Genomic DNA, 16966 nt, shown 5'->3' on the forward strand with positions numbered 1-16966 from the left:
GATTGTCTATGAGACGGTGACTACCGTCCATGAAGGACTGAACACATTCTACTGCATACTACACATTCCCAGACTTCACTTAACATGGGAATTACATGGAAATTAAGACAATAGGTCAAACTGCAGTGCCAATATCAAGGTAATCCACTGTTTAACACAGTACAGTGTGTATTTAGCTGGCTCTGACGAACACAAGTCCTAAAACTGAGCTAGCTACAGTACGTTCTGAAGTTCAGACAAAGACCCCCTTAAATAAACTCAAACTCTTGATGAACAGGAGGCCCTTCAGCTGTGATGTTTTAGAAATAAAGCAAATATGTTTGCATATCTTTTGACGGAGGACTGATTCCTGATCACTTATGAAATAAGAAAGATAATGTTTAAGGAGGCTAATCCACGTCTGTCAGGCTGAGTGTTTCCCGCAGACCCACTTAAGCTTGGGCTGTTTGGTGACGTCGGCCAGGTCGCGAGCAGAGTGCCAGCTGCACTGACAGGCGTACGCCCGCGCCCCTTTCCTCCTCCTCAGTTTGGCGCGGAGCTTTAGACAGTCTGGCATGTTGTTCCTGTGGACGCACACACGCACAGGCTGAACAATTACAAACAGCAATGCAACAGCTCTTACAATGCGATACAGATACCTGAGGAATTAGTCTGACCATCTGGCCACACATTAGCTTAATATAATCAATGCTCATTGTTGGTGGTATATTCCTTTACATGGAACTAACGTCTATACTGTAGAAAAGCTTTCCCTTCTACATTGGTAGCAGAGAGGCTTTAATGCACAGGCTTACCTGGGCTTCAGCACAGGAGCCCAGAAGCTAGGTTCTTTAAATCTGTGCGCCAACTAATCCTAAATATGAAATAGTTACCAGAGAAACGGCATTGCCAGACTTATCGCTAGCTAGCTTTAACATTGTTACTGTCATTCTCATCATCACCTCCAATGCCCTCCTCTTCCTTGTCTGCCAAGGATAATGCTACAGTCATTGAGGCTGCATACAAAGAGCTAGGTGTTGTTGGTGAGTCGACCAGTCAATGTACAACTATCGATGCTGCTCCACCTGGCTGAGGCACCAAAGTGACACACAAAGTTAACAAAGATGTCAGGATGGCTCTCGATTTTAGCAAAGTCGCTGTTAATTGTGGTTGGTGCTGAATCGCGTTATGTCTTTTACTAGTGTTTTCTGATAGACAATAGGGATATGTTTACGGAAAGAATTCAGGAGTGTTATTTATGGTATCTTTTAATACATCTTTTTACTTGGCTGTGTGTGGCTACTCTCGCGCTCACTTGTTAAACCTCGAGAAGAGAAAATAACCATGACTCAATGCGTGAATGAGGTTGAAAATTTATTGAGTAAATGCAAATTGTGAATCAGTGTATCCATGAAAGATAGTGAAGACTGCGGGCTGTTAGCCGGCAGGCAGTAGGCCGATGAGGCCAAAATGGGCTTCTAAAAAACTTTGTAGCCCAGGGACCAAGGCAGGATTAAATCGCCTCTGATTGGTAGAGAAAAACACACCGTTGTCGGCCGGATTCGAACCTGCACGGGGAGACCCTAATGGATTTCTATTGTACTGATTGTGGTTGCTGTCCAATTCCTGGCGGTACTTGTTTCGGAATGTGTTTGGAATTGTATGGATTTTTGTTACCGTCCAAGTCCAGGCGATATGTATGTGTTCAGAATGTGTTCGGAATATGTTCGGATTCCATACAATTCTGAACACGTTCTAACCATTCCGAACGCAAGTCCTCACAGAGGCGGTGGCAAAGAGTCACCTGACGTAAAACTACAAAAGACTGCAGCAGAGCAAAAGGTCACTACATCAGTTACAGCACTGTACATTGAAAGCTGTCAACGGCGCAATAAGAAAAATCGGTATGTAAAAGCAAATTATGATATTGAAACATGCATTTTTGCGTTTTATTTTCCAGCCGAGCTTGGCTTTTAAATGTCTCGATAGATGTCCACCTATTGTCTGACGGCCACGACAACTTGGATTTGCACCACGTCATTAATCCCTTTAATGCCAATCCCATTAATCTCATGATCCCTGTATAATTAACTACTTTGTCAAAACTTCTTGCACTGGTTAATTAACCACACACAGAGCTTTTTACCACAAGTAATTGGTTCACTGCTGTCACAACAAGAGCAGAGGGGACCAGCAGCTGAAAGGCTGCCCACTCCATCTCCTACTGCAGAAACCACACGACACAGCCAAAACAACAACAGCTAACCAGATAGAAGAGAAGCCTGTGTTATGCAAGGTATAGTTCTACTGTGTTTATTCTACTGTGTTAGGGTATTGATTCATATTGTCAATTTATGCGTCCCTAGTGTCAACGGTTAGGTGGCCATATAATTAGCGTTGTTTCCATGGAAGTGACTTGGAAGCTATTGTTACCTATATAACTTCCTACCTGCTTCAAAGTGTGACTCTCTTGATTGATGAGAATCGAAGGCATGGCTGTCGTATTTGGACAGTTAATGTAAGAAGTGGGCCTGGACAAAAATCATTCGTTGTCGGCAGGATTCGAACCTGCGCGGGAAAATCCCAATGGATTTCTAGTCCATCGCCTTAACCACTCGGCCACGACAACACCTTCCAGATATACTTTATAGTGATATCCTGACAATTTACATAAACATGTACATAACATGTTCCACTTGTGTGGCGACCTTATCATCGAATAGTTTGCACTCTTTTTCTCCTGATTTTGCCTCGGACTCCTTTTCGGTCTTTGTGAATCCCTAGTGTCTAAGGTCAGGTGGCCATATAATTAGCCTTGTTTCCATGGAAGTGACTTGGTAGCTAGTGTTACCTATATAACAATTCTACCTATACCACCTCCGCTGCTTCAAAGTGTGACTCCTTCTCGATTGATGAGAATCGAAGGCATGGCTGTTGTATTTGGACAATTAATGAAGTGGGCATAGACAAAACTGAATCGTTGTCGGCAGGATTCGAACCTGCGCGGGAAGATCCCAATGGATTTCTAGTCCATCGCCTTAACCACTCGGCCACGACAACTGACGTACCATTTTCAATGGAGTATTTTTTTTTCATTTTGCTTTCTCATATGACCACGTTACATAAACAATAATAATAAAACAAACCCAGCCCGCAGTGGTGAGAGCAACGAATCTTAACCACTAGACTACCAGAGAACTGCTACTGTCATCAGGGTAAGGGATTGCATAGGTTCAAGCGCAGTGTGAACCGTACTGTGACAGCCACAAGGAATACCAGAGAGAGGCCAAGAGGCCTTTAAATATTGCTTAGCATTCTGGACAGGGGTGGCCAAATGTGCCTTGTTATTATCTACATAATTGCCAAAGGCAGAGGCGGGTGTCTATAAGCCTGCCAGCAAGTTTGAACAGCTCTGTGTGAATACAAATGTTGTTATTGAGCTGATTCTTTGAAATAGGGAAACAGCCAAAAGGATTGAAACAAATCAGCACTTCAGTGCTGTTTATAAATTGGTCCCTAAGCACCATTTACTAAGTTTTGGTCATACAATAGGACTACAATTTAATTCACCAGGGTTATGTCAAAATTAAGGTCTCTCTTTATATAACATTGCTAAAATGTTGATTCTAAATGATTAACCGCCTTTAGGACGTGCAGTTTATGATAGCCATAGTAGCACAGTGCAACAATGAATCTACAACAGTACAGCATTCAGATGATAGGATAGTGCAACAAACACAGCATACATTTCTTAAAGGCAACACAACAAACATTTTTGTAGGTGCAGACTTGTTCACGAGATGGTGCTTCAGGATGGCAATTGTAAATACCACAAAAGATTAAACACCACCATAGTTTTTAAATCAGAAGATATCAATTATCAGCATGGAGAACTGCAATACAACTCAACACTGCCATCTACTGACAAAATGAAATGACATTTTGAACATGTTCACACTGACTCAGTTAGCCTGGCATTGCCTGACCAATGTGTATTAGTCTGGGACCTCTCAGTTCAGTTTCAATTTCCAAGGGAGATTATCAACAGGCGCAGATAAAAATGCCTCTGTGTGCAACTGTTTCGAAATTGGACAGATACAACCAATCAGAGCTATGAAATGTCATCTTGATTGTTTATGAAAATGTCTCAACGACGCTCCTCTGTACATAACATTTGTACAGTCATTGTTTTTAACCTGCCCCAACAGTAAACGGTTGCTTTTGGTCCAGCACTATTTAAGCCAGGTGGAAATCTGTCTGAACAGGAGGGTGGCCAGAAATATCTACCAGAGCCAATAAAATATGAGCTTGCAGATTTATCTGGTTCCCAGACTCAGGGAGACTCACCTAAAGAAGAGGTAGTCACAAGAGGGGTCCCACTCATGGTCATCGAACATGGCTATCCGGAAATCACAGGAGGTACACCTCAACTGGTCACATGATCTAATCAACACAGTCATTAATGAGGAAAAACATTTAGGTTTAGTTAAAGGTTAGCAGTTGTGTTATGGTTGCTTAGAAACAAGTCACTGAGGATGTAGACACAGACACAGTACGTCTAGAAGCAGTCTGAATCAGGTACTGCTTTAGAAATGGGATGTGAAATTCATGTTAACCTGGCTGTCAATGAAATAATTTCAGCCCAAAAAATATTACCTTTGTGAGATAGCTGTCCCAACACCATTTGCAACCAAGCTTCCACCCAGGAAAACTGGACAGCATCTAAACACCAATTAAAAAGAATACACCTCAAACCACACGCAACAGAGCTTTTTACCACAAGTAATTGGTTCCCTGCTGTCACAAGAGCCGAGGGAAGCAGCAGCTGAAAGGCTGCCCACTCCATCTCCTACTGCAGAAACCACACGCATGCATCCTTAGTGTCTAAGGTTAGGTGGCCATAATTAACGTTGTTTCCATGGAAGTGACTTGGAAGCTAGTGTTACCTATATAACTTCTTACCTGCTTCAAAGTGTGACTCTTTCTTGATTGATAAGAATCGAAGGCATGGCTGTCGTATTTGGACAGTTACAGTTTTTCTCAATTGTTTACACACAAATACTGGTACTTGAAACACAATGACCACAACATGTAACTCATGCACCAACCCCATGAACCAATTGTGCTAAACTACAAGCACAATTCCTGCTTTACACTCAAATTGAAGTTCTAACACACACTTTTTTCAAAACACTACACACAATTCTCTGCATTTGGCACAATTTTCATGAAAATAATATTTTGTTTTCACAAAGAACACACTGCCATTCAAATACGCACACTGACTCATCGCATGGACAAACACCTGTCACACAGTTTTACAATTAGCAATCAGAGCTTTAGAATAAAAGGGCAACAGGTGACCTTTTCTGTTTTTGCAATGGATGCCAACATTGGAAACAGAGGCAGAGGAGTGAGAGTAAGAGGAGGAGGACAGGGAGGACGAGGATGAGGAGGGCCAAGGACCATAATCTCTGATGAGATCCGAGCCGCTTTGGTTGACCATGTAGTCAACCATGGTCTAACAATGAGGGAGGCTGGGCAAAGAGTACAGCCAAATTTGAGCAGGTACACTGTAGCATCCATCATCGGGACTTTCCGAAATGAGAATAGGTAAGAAATCTACTCTCACTACAAAATTGCAGTAGGCCTACAGCATATCAATACAGTACTCAATGAGTACAGTAGTAAAGTATTGCCTGTGGACTGTTCTGTAGGACTGTAAAAATAAAGTATGTTTCAAGTATTTGGAAAATGTATTCCTACTTTGTATTCCTACACAGTATTTACAGTATTTTACTATATGTTTGGCAGAACTGAAAGATTACCAACACAAGGTGGTCGGGAACGTCTTCTGTCTCCTGAACAGGAAACTGAAATCATGAACATGGTCCTAGAAAATAACGCCATAACATTACGGCAAATACAAAGAAAAATAATAATAATGTAACTGTATACACTATACAGTAAATTATTCTGTTATTTTGTATGTAAACCACTGTATGTTCAACTTTGTGTTGGTTGGGATGTACACTGTGTACATATATGTAAAATATATTTGTTACCGTGTATTTCTGTGTTCTGAGTATGAAAACAATATTCTCAAATATTTTACAACACACTTATGTATGTACTGTCTGTAGTAAATGTAACACTGAACTAAAAAAGGCCTAACTCACTTTGATGAATGAAGAAGAAGTGTTTTCCATTCATCATAGTGTTTTACATTGAGCACATCAGTGTTCAAATGGTTCTTATAAATGTCTATTGATATGATGGTTTGTGTTTGTCATTTGAAATGATTAAATAACATTGTTTTGAATGTTAAGTTTAATTTTGCAGGAGAAGTGAGGGGTTTTGCCCATTGTGTGTGTGTTTTTTTGATTTGTGTGTAGAGTTCTGAGAGTATGAGGTATGCATTCAGAAAATGTGTGTAACCAATCGAGAAAAACTGTAATGTAAGAAGTGGGCCTAGACAAAAACGATCCGTTGTCGGCAGGATTCGAACCTGCGCGGGAAGATCCCAATGGATTTCTAGTCCATCGCCTTAACCACTCGGCCACGACAACTCTTACGTAATACACTGTATAGCGATGTACTGCGAATTTACATAACATAACACGTTCCACTTGTGTGACAAACTTATCGTCGAATAGTTTGAACTCACTTTTTTTCTCCTGATTTTGCCACGGACCCCTTTTCGGTCTTTGTCACATTTGATAGCTGCTCTGTCTGCTAAAAAGACAGAGAACCAAGTTATCCAACATCGATTTGGCCAAGCGGTTCAGCTTCTATGGCTGTAAATCAGGATCGTGACTCACTTTTAGATCCAGGGAATCGTATTCGTCCTGAAATATGTCATCAATAAGGGCATTTATATCCTCGATGTCGGTTCTTCTCTGTGTTGATGTCGGTGAGGAGGAACTGATGTGAAAGATAACAGGACCACTTGTTAGCTCGCGACACTAGCTACATTCCAGGATCATTGCTAGCCTAGCAACTTGACGGCGTTTAACAACGCGTTAACATTACTGTTGACTTAGCTAGCGATAGCTCTTCAGATAGATATAGCTAGCTAGCTTAAATCAGACCATACCCGTTAGCTATAATCTGCCCCAATGTGTACAACATACCTCTTGTTTGCCTTTGTTTCTTTTATTTGCTTTGCGTGAATCTGAGCCGGGCATTCATCTGATGAAGCTCGAGGCGAAAGTGAAGTATTGCTACAAAACTTACTTTCAATCTCATCAAGAAGTTCGTCTAAATCGTCAGCCATGGTTGCGTCTATGCCCTAGTAGTGTACAGTATCTGTATAGGCCAAACAATTGGCGTCGTTGCCATGGAACCAATTTACTTCTCTGCTTGCTACTGCCTATACTTACTAGTATAATCTCCAAACCTGGATTTAAATCTGTACGGTTACGGTCTGATTGGAAGACAAAGTCTTTGCTAGTTCTACTGGGCTAAGGGTGTACGGACAAAAAGAATATCCGTTGTCGGCAGGATTCGAACCTGCGCGGGAAGATCCCAATGGATTTCTAGTCCATCGCCTTAACCACTCGGCCACGACAACTTACAACATAGGTAAGCGATAGTGATTATTTTACAGAAACACGTATCTGTCGATCAAAGAAATCATATTTGTGAAAGACAGGTTCAGAATGTGTTTGGAATATGTTCGGAATCCTTACAATTCCGAACACGTCCTAACCATTTCTAACCCAAGTCCTAACAGAGATGCGATGGCAGAATCACCTGCTGAGTAAAACAACAAAATACTTCAGCAGAGCAAACGGTCACTAAATCAGTTACAGCACTGTACATTGACAGTTATCAACGGCGCAATAAGAAAAGATACATCGGTATGTAAAAGCAAATTATGATTTTGAAATGCATTTTTGAAATGTGTTTAATTTTCCAGACGAGCTTGGAATTTAAATGTCTCATAGATGTCCACTTATGAAAAAGTGGTAAATCGTTTTGTTTTACAGTCACTCTGCCAATATTGTTTGGAGATGTCACAAAGTGTAGGCTATGTATTAGGATTTAGTTGTGGAAAACTATCGTAACTATATTTTTTGCGAAAACTTTCTGAAGTTCGCTACTGTAGCTCACGTAGTCTTAACTGTATCTACAGTAGTCGGCTAATATTACATATTTTACTTCACACAATATGTTTGTGTATAGTCTAAACACACAGCCTGTTAGAACTATTTATATTGCATACTCGTTACTAATATATTACATAACACTGTGTTATGTAATATGTTAGTAAGGTAGTAGGAGGAGGGAATGGTGCGTGCGGGAAAATAAATTAAGGACAATTAAACATTTCCTAACAACTACTATTTAGCTCATGGTCTGTATCTAGCAATCTAATAAATTATATATGGAGTATTTTACAATAAATAACCGTGTGTTTGGAGAGGGGATGAGTCTATGGAATCAAGAAGAGTAGTCGATTACTGAAGTACAGTAGCGTCCATGTAAATCAGCTGTTACATTTAGTCATTTATCATTTAGCAGACGCTCTTATCCAGAGCGACTTACAGTAAGTAAGTCTGCTATCTTCTGATGTTGCTCAATTGACATGGCTACATTATGAAGTGTTTTATGAGTAGGATACATTGGGAACTGTTGCAGAATTTTGAACTACATTAAATGTGTACCATCCCATGTGTATCAGTTTTATTACTACAGTATATTGTTAAATTGAAACAATCTAGATGAAAACATTTTTGTACCGATCAACATGAAGAAGTACAATTTTGTCAAAGGAAGTATGCTAGTGTCCTTCAGAAAAGGAAGGCAGCAGATGTGCCACCACAGGGGCTGCTGTGCAGGTTCTGCCACCTTGTCTTAAAACAAGGCCCAAATGGCCCACACATCCACACAGGATTCCCAGGATTGGCAGGGAAGTATTTATAGGCTACTACCCCTGCTAAGGTGTTCTCTCTATATCAGGCCCAATGCATGGAGAAGGGGCTGACCTGAGGGGAACTCAGCTCAGTATTTTATGAGACACAGAAATTAAAATGTATAAAGTGCTTTTTTTACTCATCTAACTTGCAATAGCTCTTTTTCGACTGTAGGTGGCAGCAAGAGATCGTGCTTTACCCCAAGGATTTGTAGTACATCGTGCTTCGCTGTTTTCTGATGTAGAGAAGGAGAATACAGCAAATTCCAGCCACGTCTCCCTGCCTCATTCTTTCCTGTTTTTCATCATACTTAAGTAAATCAAAGTAAAAAGCTTCTACTATTGAAAATAGTTTATTTTATAAATTGACAACACGGTGATCTTCGGAAGGTCCCTGGTGGTCTAGTGGTTAGGATTCGGCGCTCTCACCGCCGCGGCCCGGGTTCGATTCCCGGTCAGGGAACGTCTCTTTTGAAAATAGATTATTTGTCGACACTATGTCAGAGTTCTTATAATAAAAAATGAAAATGACCATTCACACACATTTTCGGAGTAGGAATGATACGGACCATATAAATTGTATCGGTTATCTTATTTTACAGGCCTTGTCCTTACTAAGTGTATAAATTATAATATCGGACTTGTGGTGTTATATAAAATGTTTTCAGGACAATTACTAGGTATGAACATTTTTTTGAACTAGTCTTGTTGCGGGGAGAATTAATGCAATATGCAATTTTCAACTTTTCTTTTTAAAGCAATCGTTACATTCATCAAGTCTTTCGCTGGACCTTGCTTACTCCCTTTCCCAACACCGTCCTTCTCAAAGATGGCCATGGGCCGGTGTTTCTTTACCACTGCTAGAGGAAGGCTGCGCTAAACTTGGGAATAGGTGCCTGTGCCTCTCGGTCTATTGTATACTGCCTTCTATAATTGTGAGAAATCTGTTTGCAAGTTTTATAGTGGGATTTGAGGCCTACGACTGTTTAACGATAAACTTGAGAACCGGGCACTGTGCACTGTTCTACATTTTCAGATGTTCATTTAAGAACCCAAGGACTTGCAGTGCCGCGTTTCAGCGTTGTTTGGAGGGATCCAGTTGTGTTCCAGGTGTAACACAAGTGTAACAAAACTGGAACCAAACTGTAGCACTCATAAACCGTGTTAAACATAACCAAGTGTTAAGAAAAAATAAGAAACCATCATATCGATATGCGATCATACATTTTATATTGAGTATTCAGAGTGCAGAGTGACCCTTCATGTCTTCATGTCCCACAATACTCTATCTATAATATCTCTAGTAAACAACCAACCTCACCAATTTTCGCTGAAGTCTTTCACCATCAATAATGCTCAGTATGTCAGTTCATACTGCAGAAGCTTTGATTGGTGGGAGGACGTCCTTCGGAAGTAGTGTTATTTACCTTAAGTATGTTCAGAACAGTTCTCACCCCGACACGGAAATCGGAACACATCACCCCAGTCCTGAGTCCTCCACTCCCTCCAATCAACCAAAGAATCATTTACAAAGTCCTTCTCCTAGTAGTTCACAAGGCCATAAACACTTCCGGTCCAACCTATCTCCAGGACCTCCTCACCCCTCATTTCACATCTAGGACACTTAGGTCCGGAAACTCAAACTTTGCAGTTCCCCGGACAAAATTGACTAAAATGGGCAACGACTCTGGAACAAGCTCCCGGAGATCATTAGGGCCTTAGATTCCCTCGCTGCTTTTAAATCACACCTCAAAACCCACTCATTTATTTCTGCCTTAACCTAAAGTCCTGGTTCCTGTTTTTGTTTATTTTCTGTGTTGTTTTTAGAATGCATTGTTTTAATTGCTCTGTCCGAAATTAAATATATAAAATGTATTTACTGTTTTTAAATACATATTATTCGATCTCATTACAATAGTATTAATTCTTTTAAATGTATTATCTTTTTGTATTTTATATTATCCTATTTTCTGCACTTCATAAGAACTTCTATTACTTTGTACTATTGTTGTTGTGATTGTCTATATCATGTTAAGCACCTTGAGACCTCTTTGTATTTTAAAGTGTGCTATACAAATAAAATCCATTATTATTATTATTACCAGGCATGTCTATGGTGGTTCGGGAAGGTTTGTATTGAAGTCAATGCAGCCCGAGGGGGACGGAGGCTAGCAGTCCTCCGGATGTACCATGGTTCTGTCACAGACAGTGCTGTTCGAGTTACATTACATTTACATTTATGCATTTAGCAGACGCTTTTATCCAAAGCGACTTCCAAGAGAGCTTTATAAAAGAGCATAGGTCACTGATCATAACAACGAGATAGCCCCAAACATTGCAAGCGGCCAAAACATGAAGCATACATTGTGGAAAACCAAATAAGTGCCAAAGGGAAGAACCATAAGAGCATGCAGTTAAACAAGTTACAATTGAACAACATGAAACTCCCCACAAGAGTGCAAGAGTGTACCTGTAGAAAAAACAATCAACAGTAAAATATTTCACAGCGAGTACAAGAATTTGAAACCGTTACAACTAACCAACAAGAGCAACAAGTCTCTCAATACGAGTCATTGTGATCCTGGAGGAAACTAACATCAGGTCCAGCCAAGCATTCCTAAGTGCCGTTGTACTCCCGAAACAAGTGCGTCTTGAGCCTTTTCTTGAAGGTGGGGAGACAGTCAGTGTCCTTGATGGAGGTGGGGAGTAGATTCCACCATTGGGGGGGCAGACAGAAGAAGAGCTTGTGTTGGGACCGGGCGCTCTTGAGCGGTGGGACCACCAGACGGTTGTCAGAAGAAGACCGTAGGTGGCGGGGGGGGGGGTGTAAGGCTGGAGGAGAGACTTGATGTAGTCGGGTGCAGTCCTGTTCACCGCTCGGAAGGTCAGTACCAGTGTCTTGAATCTGATACGGGCCGTGATGGGAAGCCAATGGAGGGAGATGAGGAGCGGGGTAACATGGGTTACCAAAGTTACCGAAGACCTTCAGTTCAATATTGTGTATTTTATAAATGTATCAGTGACATATTAATACATTTAGTATAGTTTTATCTAAAACATGTAACATGTTAATTTTTTTTAACCATTTTTAGTTTTACGAAATTTCACTGAGGAGCATGATCCTCCTCTTCCTCCTCTGATGAGCGTCCACTGATGAAGATTCATCAGGCCTTCGAAGAGCTGGAGCTGGGGGCTCGGGCAGTTGCCTTAGTGTTGAATCATCCCTTCTTCCTTCACGTGCCTTTTCCGGGGTTCCATCTCTGGTCCTCTGACTCAACTTGAGTCAGTTCATCACCCATCCGTGTCATTTTGGTTTCTGGCATTTCAGAGGTGTTCAGTTGTGTGTGCTTGAGTCACTCACAGATGGGCGATGTACTGAGGAGTCACAGTTACAGTGACAGTGGCTGTTAGTTCAGCCTGATCATGCCTCTGCCATGTCTGTCCTTAGACTTCTCCATCACGCAGGGCAAGGTCTCACACGCACACATGTTTCATGGAACCCTGTCTTGACCAATTAGGACCCAAAGTATAGATCAACATTAAATCATTCTTCTCCAGGGGCTTATCCAGAAGTACTTCTTGGGGGTTCCTCTTGTTTCTCTGCATTAATGTCTGTTTCAGGCAGGCCTATGGTTGTAACAGGTGGGAGAAGTCATTAGTGATACATTGCAAAGACACACAGATTTTTTAAAATATATTTCAATATTGTTCTACACAGATACCGGTAGCCTACCAATTGGAATGTTACACAACAGATTTTGTATTGACTTAAAAAATCATTTTGTACAGTAAAAACAACTTACATAGCTGATGATGTATATCAGAAGTGCTGCCACAAGCAATAAAATAGCATAAACGAGGTAGAAGTCAGTCTCTTTTAAGTGGTCTGACTTAATGTCAGGGCATCCTGGAAACGAATAAAACAATATTTTATTGTTTATTTTATTTTATTAAACACCTCTTAAATAAGTCGGAGTGTAATGTATAGATCTTATAGGTTTAGTAAGAAAATAGATCATGTCTTCAAGTATATACATTGACTCACCTGAAACTTTGAGACGAATCTGCCCTTCCTGATTCTGATTTCCAACTGGTGCAGCTAGTAAGCAAAGGTAGCTCCCACTGTCCTTGCCTGTCACATTAGGAAGGATAATATCCACTGAATTATTTAGAAGTTCCACCTCTCGCTCCAGACCTGCATACATCCTTGTTTTGTTAGGTGGAGTAAGATTTCTTGTGAGGAGGCCACTCAATTGATAGGGATCCTTGTTGATCTGGAATCAGAGTGTACAGTTACTTTTTAGTGAGTTTTGAGCAAGATTTCTGGTTAAGTGTTTTGGGTAGGATATTGTTCCTCACTATTCATTTAGCCAAGTAGGCTAAAACATTATATTGGCCAAATTATCATACACAAGTTATGACAAAACAGCACCACGAAAGGGAACATCTATGTCCCAAATTACTTCTGTTTTTGACCACTATAAGAAGAAGAGCATTGGATTTTCAACTAAGTCATAAAAAGCAACTCCTCTGCAAAAAAGCATTGAAAAAGGTATTTAAGCGTTTGGCTGTAATCCGTAAGTGTTCTTACCTTGTACCACCTAACTGCTCTGTACTGGACTCCACTTGCACTGAAAGCTGTACACCGTAGATGCGCGTCTTCTCCGCAGCTACACATACTTTCTTCAGCGTCCTCCATTATGTCTACACTGACAGCTAAGGAAAAGAAGTAACTTGTCACTCTTAGGAAAAATTGTTATGGTATTTGTATTTAACTGCTGGATGAATTGTATTTGACATCGAAGGCTGAAAGAATGGCCTTGGCGCCTTAAGAGCAAACACCATAGGCTATGCCCTCAGAAAGTGTCCTGAATTAGAGGTGGAATTAAGTAATGACTCCTTCAAGGATAAAGATGTTGGCCAATGAACGGTTTAACATTTCTATAAACAGACAAGGGCCCCGATTTCAAATATGAAGCAAGGCATGGACATGTTTTGGATCTAATATAGGCTACAACAATTTCCGTTTTAGGTGCTGGGCACGTCAAGGAACTCATATCGCCTGGTTATGTGCCGACAAAGTTAAAAACCCAATACAATCGAAAACAACTTACCTAATGCCACGATTTGGAGAACGACTAGAACAAGCATTGTTGCAAAGCTGTAGCCAATAATCATTCTCAGTTTTAATTGTCAACTGTTTATGAATATTCTGTACTTATAACGAAATTACTTTCGGTTTCACCTTGTTGCCCCGCCTACACGAGTCACATGTATGGGGCGCCGTTTGTTAAATGTGTATAATCGCTCAGTAAAACAGAGCGATTGGAAGAAAAAATGTGGGTGCGAATAACAACATGTATTTGGCTACTAATTTCGACAAGGAAAAGTGGTGAGTAGTATGAAGTGCAGAACTAATAATTCCAATGTAGACCACTTGTACTTGTTGCAAATGGATAATAGTAGTAGTAGCCTCCAAGACTATACGACCTATTCTCCGACATGTCAGAGAATAAGATAGTGATTGTGAATGGACCAAGAATGCCGGTCGGTGTAGGGCTAAAATGAACATGCTGGCTATTTTTATATTAAATGGAACATCTGATATTAACAATAATGAATACATCTAACCGTATTAATAATAGTTTAAAGCGTGATGGTTTCGATGAGTTGGGAAATCCCAGTAAAGCCCCGATCACGAGATCTATGACCCATGGGATTCCCCCAGTCAGGTGAATAACCATCTAAACTAACCATCTGTGGTTTAGCCAAATCCATATAGGCCTAGCCTACAAAAAAGAACATAGCCTACTTAAATCTAATTTAAATGTAAATGAGAGCCTAATAACATTTGGTTACAATGATCTCTTAAAATCTACAGATTCGTTATATGCAATATACATATATGAACCCCCAAAACTCCTATGTGATGAACCTATTTGACTTCTGTCTTCAATGGACACTGTTAAATGTACTTTCTTAATCTTACCACCTTTTTAGTGTCGGTTTCAGCGACTGTAGAGGAAGACTACAGGACTTATCCGTGCTGTAGGGATGGATCCACTCTTGAGTTGCCCATACAGCCAAAATGTGAACAAAGCTGGACAAAGGGGGATATGGTAATCTATTGCATACACTCAAAGGATCAGCTAACAATTTATGCTTAGGTTTCTGTCACAGTGACCATTTCTTTCACCAAATTATGTGATTTCTTCATAGTGTGAGTGATTATCCTTTTCTTTGACACAGCCCTTTGCAGAATACAACAGTGAGCCCAGGGGATGCCAGGACCCTTGCATGGAGATCTCCTCTGGAAAAATCACACTGAGCAAATGTGTCAACTTGACACTCATTGTCTTGTGTTCAAACGTGGGTCACTTAAGAATGACTAGATATACTAACTTTAATTCTTTATTTGGATTCCATCTTCAAAAAGTGTCTCTTTTTTATTCTTCCACATAGGGAGAGACTGGTATACTGCAGGAAAAAAGGATACACTACTGTGGTGAACGTTTTATATGATTTTAACATTGGTTTGTGTTTATTATTAGGATGTAATTTATCTGGATATAATACACGTTTCATATCTTCAATGTCAATTTGATCGTCCTTGTATTAATGCATTATTTTATTTAATATTGTGTAATCACACAGTCACTTGCTCTGTTTTCTTCAGCGGTAAAAGAGAACATCTGTCTCCAACAGCACAGCACTGAGACTCTTCTGACTGCTGCCAGATCAAGGAATTTGTATATTCGCTGTGGTATGATGGGGAGGGGATATGGACAATCATTCTAATCAATCTAATGGACCAATTGCAGTCACTAGACTGAATGTTTAGTAGAAAACTATAACATTATTATAATTGTATTTTATCATTGATCATAGTTTTAAGTTTTAAAATAAGTGAAGCATGCAGCAAGACATTTATTTTGTCAACCTACGATGATTTCAGCTATGGAAGATTGCAATGTACTAGTTGTCAATGTGCTTGATTCAGGGTTGGCAAATGTTTTGAGAAAATTTGTCAAAACAATGTCCTCTTCTGTTGTACTTCAGGAATTTTGGGAGGAATTTTCTCTGTCCTGCTTCTAGTCGTGCTGCTAGTCTTTTGTCGACGAAGACCCGAAGAGGCTCAGGCGCCATGCACAGTTTAGTACCTCAGACCACATTGTCTCTCAGGGCATTATTCCTGCCAAAGAAAACTGTTTTTAAGCTATGGTTCAGTTGTTTTTAAGATGCTCTGTGCTTAAAACTCTCTATAGTGATCTATCAGACTATAGATATATCAGTGCTCTCTTTATTTTGTTTACTGCACATTTATTTTCAATCACAATTATGTGTCATGTTGCATTGCACTGCTACATTTGATAGTGTTTTAAAGGTGCACTTGGTACGATAATTTATTTACTAAGGTTACCAATTGCAATTATTTATATATTTATTGTGAATTATACATAGCTTTACAGATGCCAAATTGTAGCAACTGAACAACAGTGTTTCATTATATTTCACTGCATTACTAATTTCACACGCTAGGAGCCAATCAAAGAAACAAGTAAATTACTTTCTGGGTGATAGAGCAGTCCAAGTTCAATTCATTTCAATTGTTTGCATATCTTCACTCAAAATTCTGCTCAATTCTGCAAATGTGAAGATTAACTTATTGTATAACTGTACTGTAAATACCTTTTATTTATATATATATATATATATGTATTTTATACCAATATAGTTTATAACAAAATGTATTTTTAAGAAATTGATTATTTATAATTAGATTATTCTTATATATGAATCTTTATTGGTAACCCTATCATTCTTAAAGACATCTATTACTGTTACTTATCACAATAATGCCTTTAGGCGTGCAACTATGAATTGCTTGTTTTATGTTTTCTCACTTCATAATGTAATACACAGCTTACTTCTCTGCACACTGTCATTTGTATTTGATCTAATATCAATCTACAATAATCGAATTGCAATGTAAATTAAAACCTGTATTTTACAATGTTAAATCCGAAGCAGCATTCTTAGTATTGTCACGGTTCACACGGTGTCTGAGCG

At 39.8% G+C, this 16966-nt stretch overlaps 2 protein-coding genes and 5 non-coding genes across 9 annotated transcripts; 1 reads left to right on the forward strand and 6 right to left on the reverse strand.

The window, feature by feature from the left end:
* Window positions 1-278: 278 nt before the first annotated feature.
* cfap418 (cilia and flagella associated protein 418) lies at window positions 279-7404 on the reverse strand. 2 transcript variants are annotated; one of them, XM_067238433.1, is made up of 6 exons: window positions 7113-7404; window positions 6801-6903; window positions 6647-6714; window positions 4636-4701; window positions 4327-4422; window positions 279-563 (listed from the first exon to the last, which is right to left on the reverse strand). In XM_067238433.1, the coding sequence occupies exons 1-6, from the start codon at window positions 7253-7255 to the stop codon at window positions 404-406; spliced, it is 636 nt and encodes a 211-aa protein (XP_067094534.1). In that variant the 5' UTR covers window positions 7256-7404; the 3' UTR covers window positions 279-403. The 2 variants fall into 2 exon arrangements, with proteins under 2 accessions (XP_067094534.1, XP_067094535.1); XM_067238434.1 differs by having other exon boundaries at window positions 6647-6711; window positions 7113-7364.
* trnas-aga (transfer RNA serine (anticodon AGA)) lies at window positions 2527-2608 on the reverse strand. Its single transcript has one exon. It is a non-coding gene; the product is annotated as a tRNA-Ser (tRNA).
* Window positions 2958-3039, reverse strand: trnas-aga (transfer RNA serine (anticodon AGA)). Its single transcript has one exon. It is a non-coding gene; the product is annotated as a tRNA-Ser (tRNA).
* On the reverse strand, window positions 6467-6548 carry trnas-aga (transfer RNA serine (anticodon AGA)). The gene has a single exon. It is a non-coding gene; the product is annotated as a tRNA-Ser (tRNA).
* A 66-nt stretch (window positions 7405-7470) lies between the features above and the next one.
* trnas-aga (transfer RNA serine (anticodon AGA)) lies at window positions 7471-7552 on the reverse strand. The gene has a single exon. It is a non-coding gene; the product is annotated as a tRNA-Ser (tRNA).
* A 1735-nt stretch (window positions 7553-9287) lies between these two features.
* Window positions 9288-9359, forward strand: trnae-cuc (transfer RNA glutamic acid (anticodon CUC)). Its single transcript has one exon. It is a non-coding gene; the product is annotated as a tRNA-Glu (tRNA).
* Window positions 9360-11023: 1664 nt separating this feature from the next.
* On the reverse strand, window positions 11024-14110 carry cd83 (CD83 molecule). Of its 2 annotated transcripts, XM_067238272.1 has the most exons (6): window positions 14011-14110; window positions 13488-13612; window positions 12942-13170; window positions 12700-12803; window positions 12397-12523; window positions 11024-12339 (listed from the first exon to the last, which is right to left on the reverse strand). In XM_067238272.1, the coding sequence occupies exons 1-6, from the start codon at window positions 14072-14074 to the stop codon at window positions 12254-12256; spliced, it is 735 nt and encodes a 244-aa protein (XP_067094373.1). In that variant the 5' UTR covers window positions 14075-14110; the 3' UTR covers window positions 11024-12253. The 2 variants fall into 2 exon arrangements, with proteins under 2 accessions (XP_067094373.1, XP_067094375.1); XM_067238274.1 differs by having other exon boundaries at window positions 11024-12523.
* Window positions 14111-16966: the final 2856 nt, after the last annotated feature.

Source organism: Osmerus mordax, chromosome 6, assembly GCF_038355195.1.
Source record: "Osmerus mordax isolate fOsmMor3 chromosome 6, fOsmMor3.pri, whole genome shotgun sequence".
In the NCBI taxonomy this organism is placed as follows: Eukaryota; Metazoa; Chordata; class Actinopteri; order Osmeriformes; family Osmeridae; genus Osmerus; species Osmerus mordax.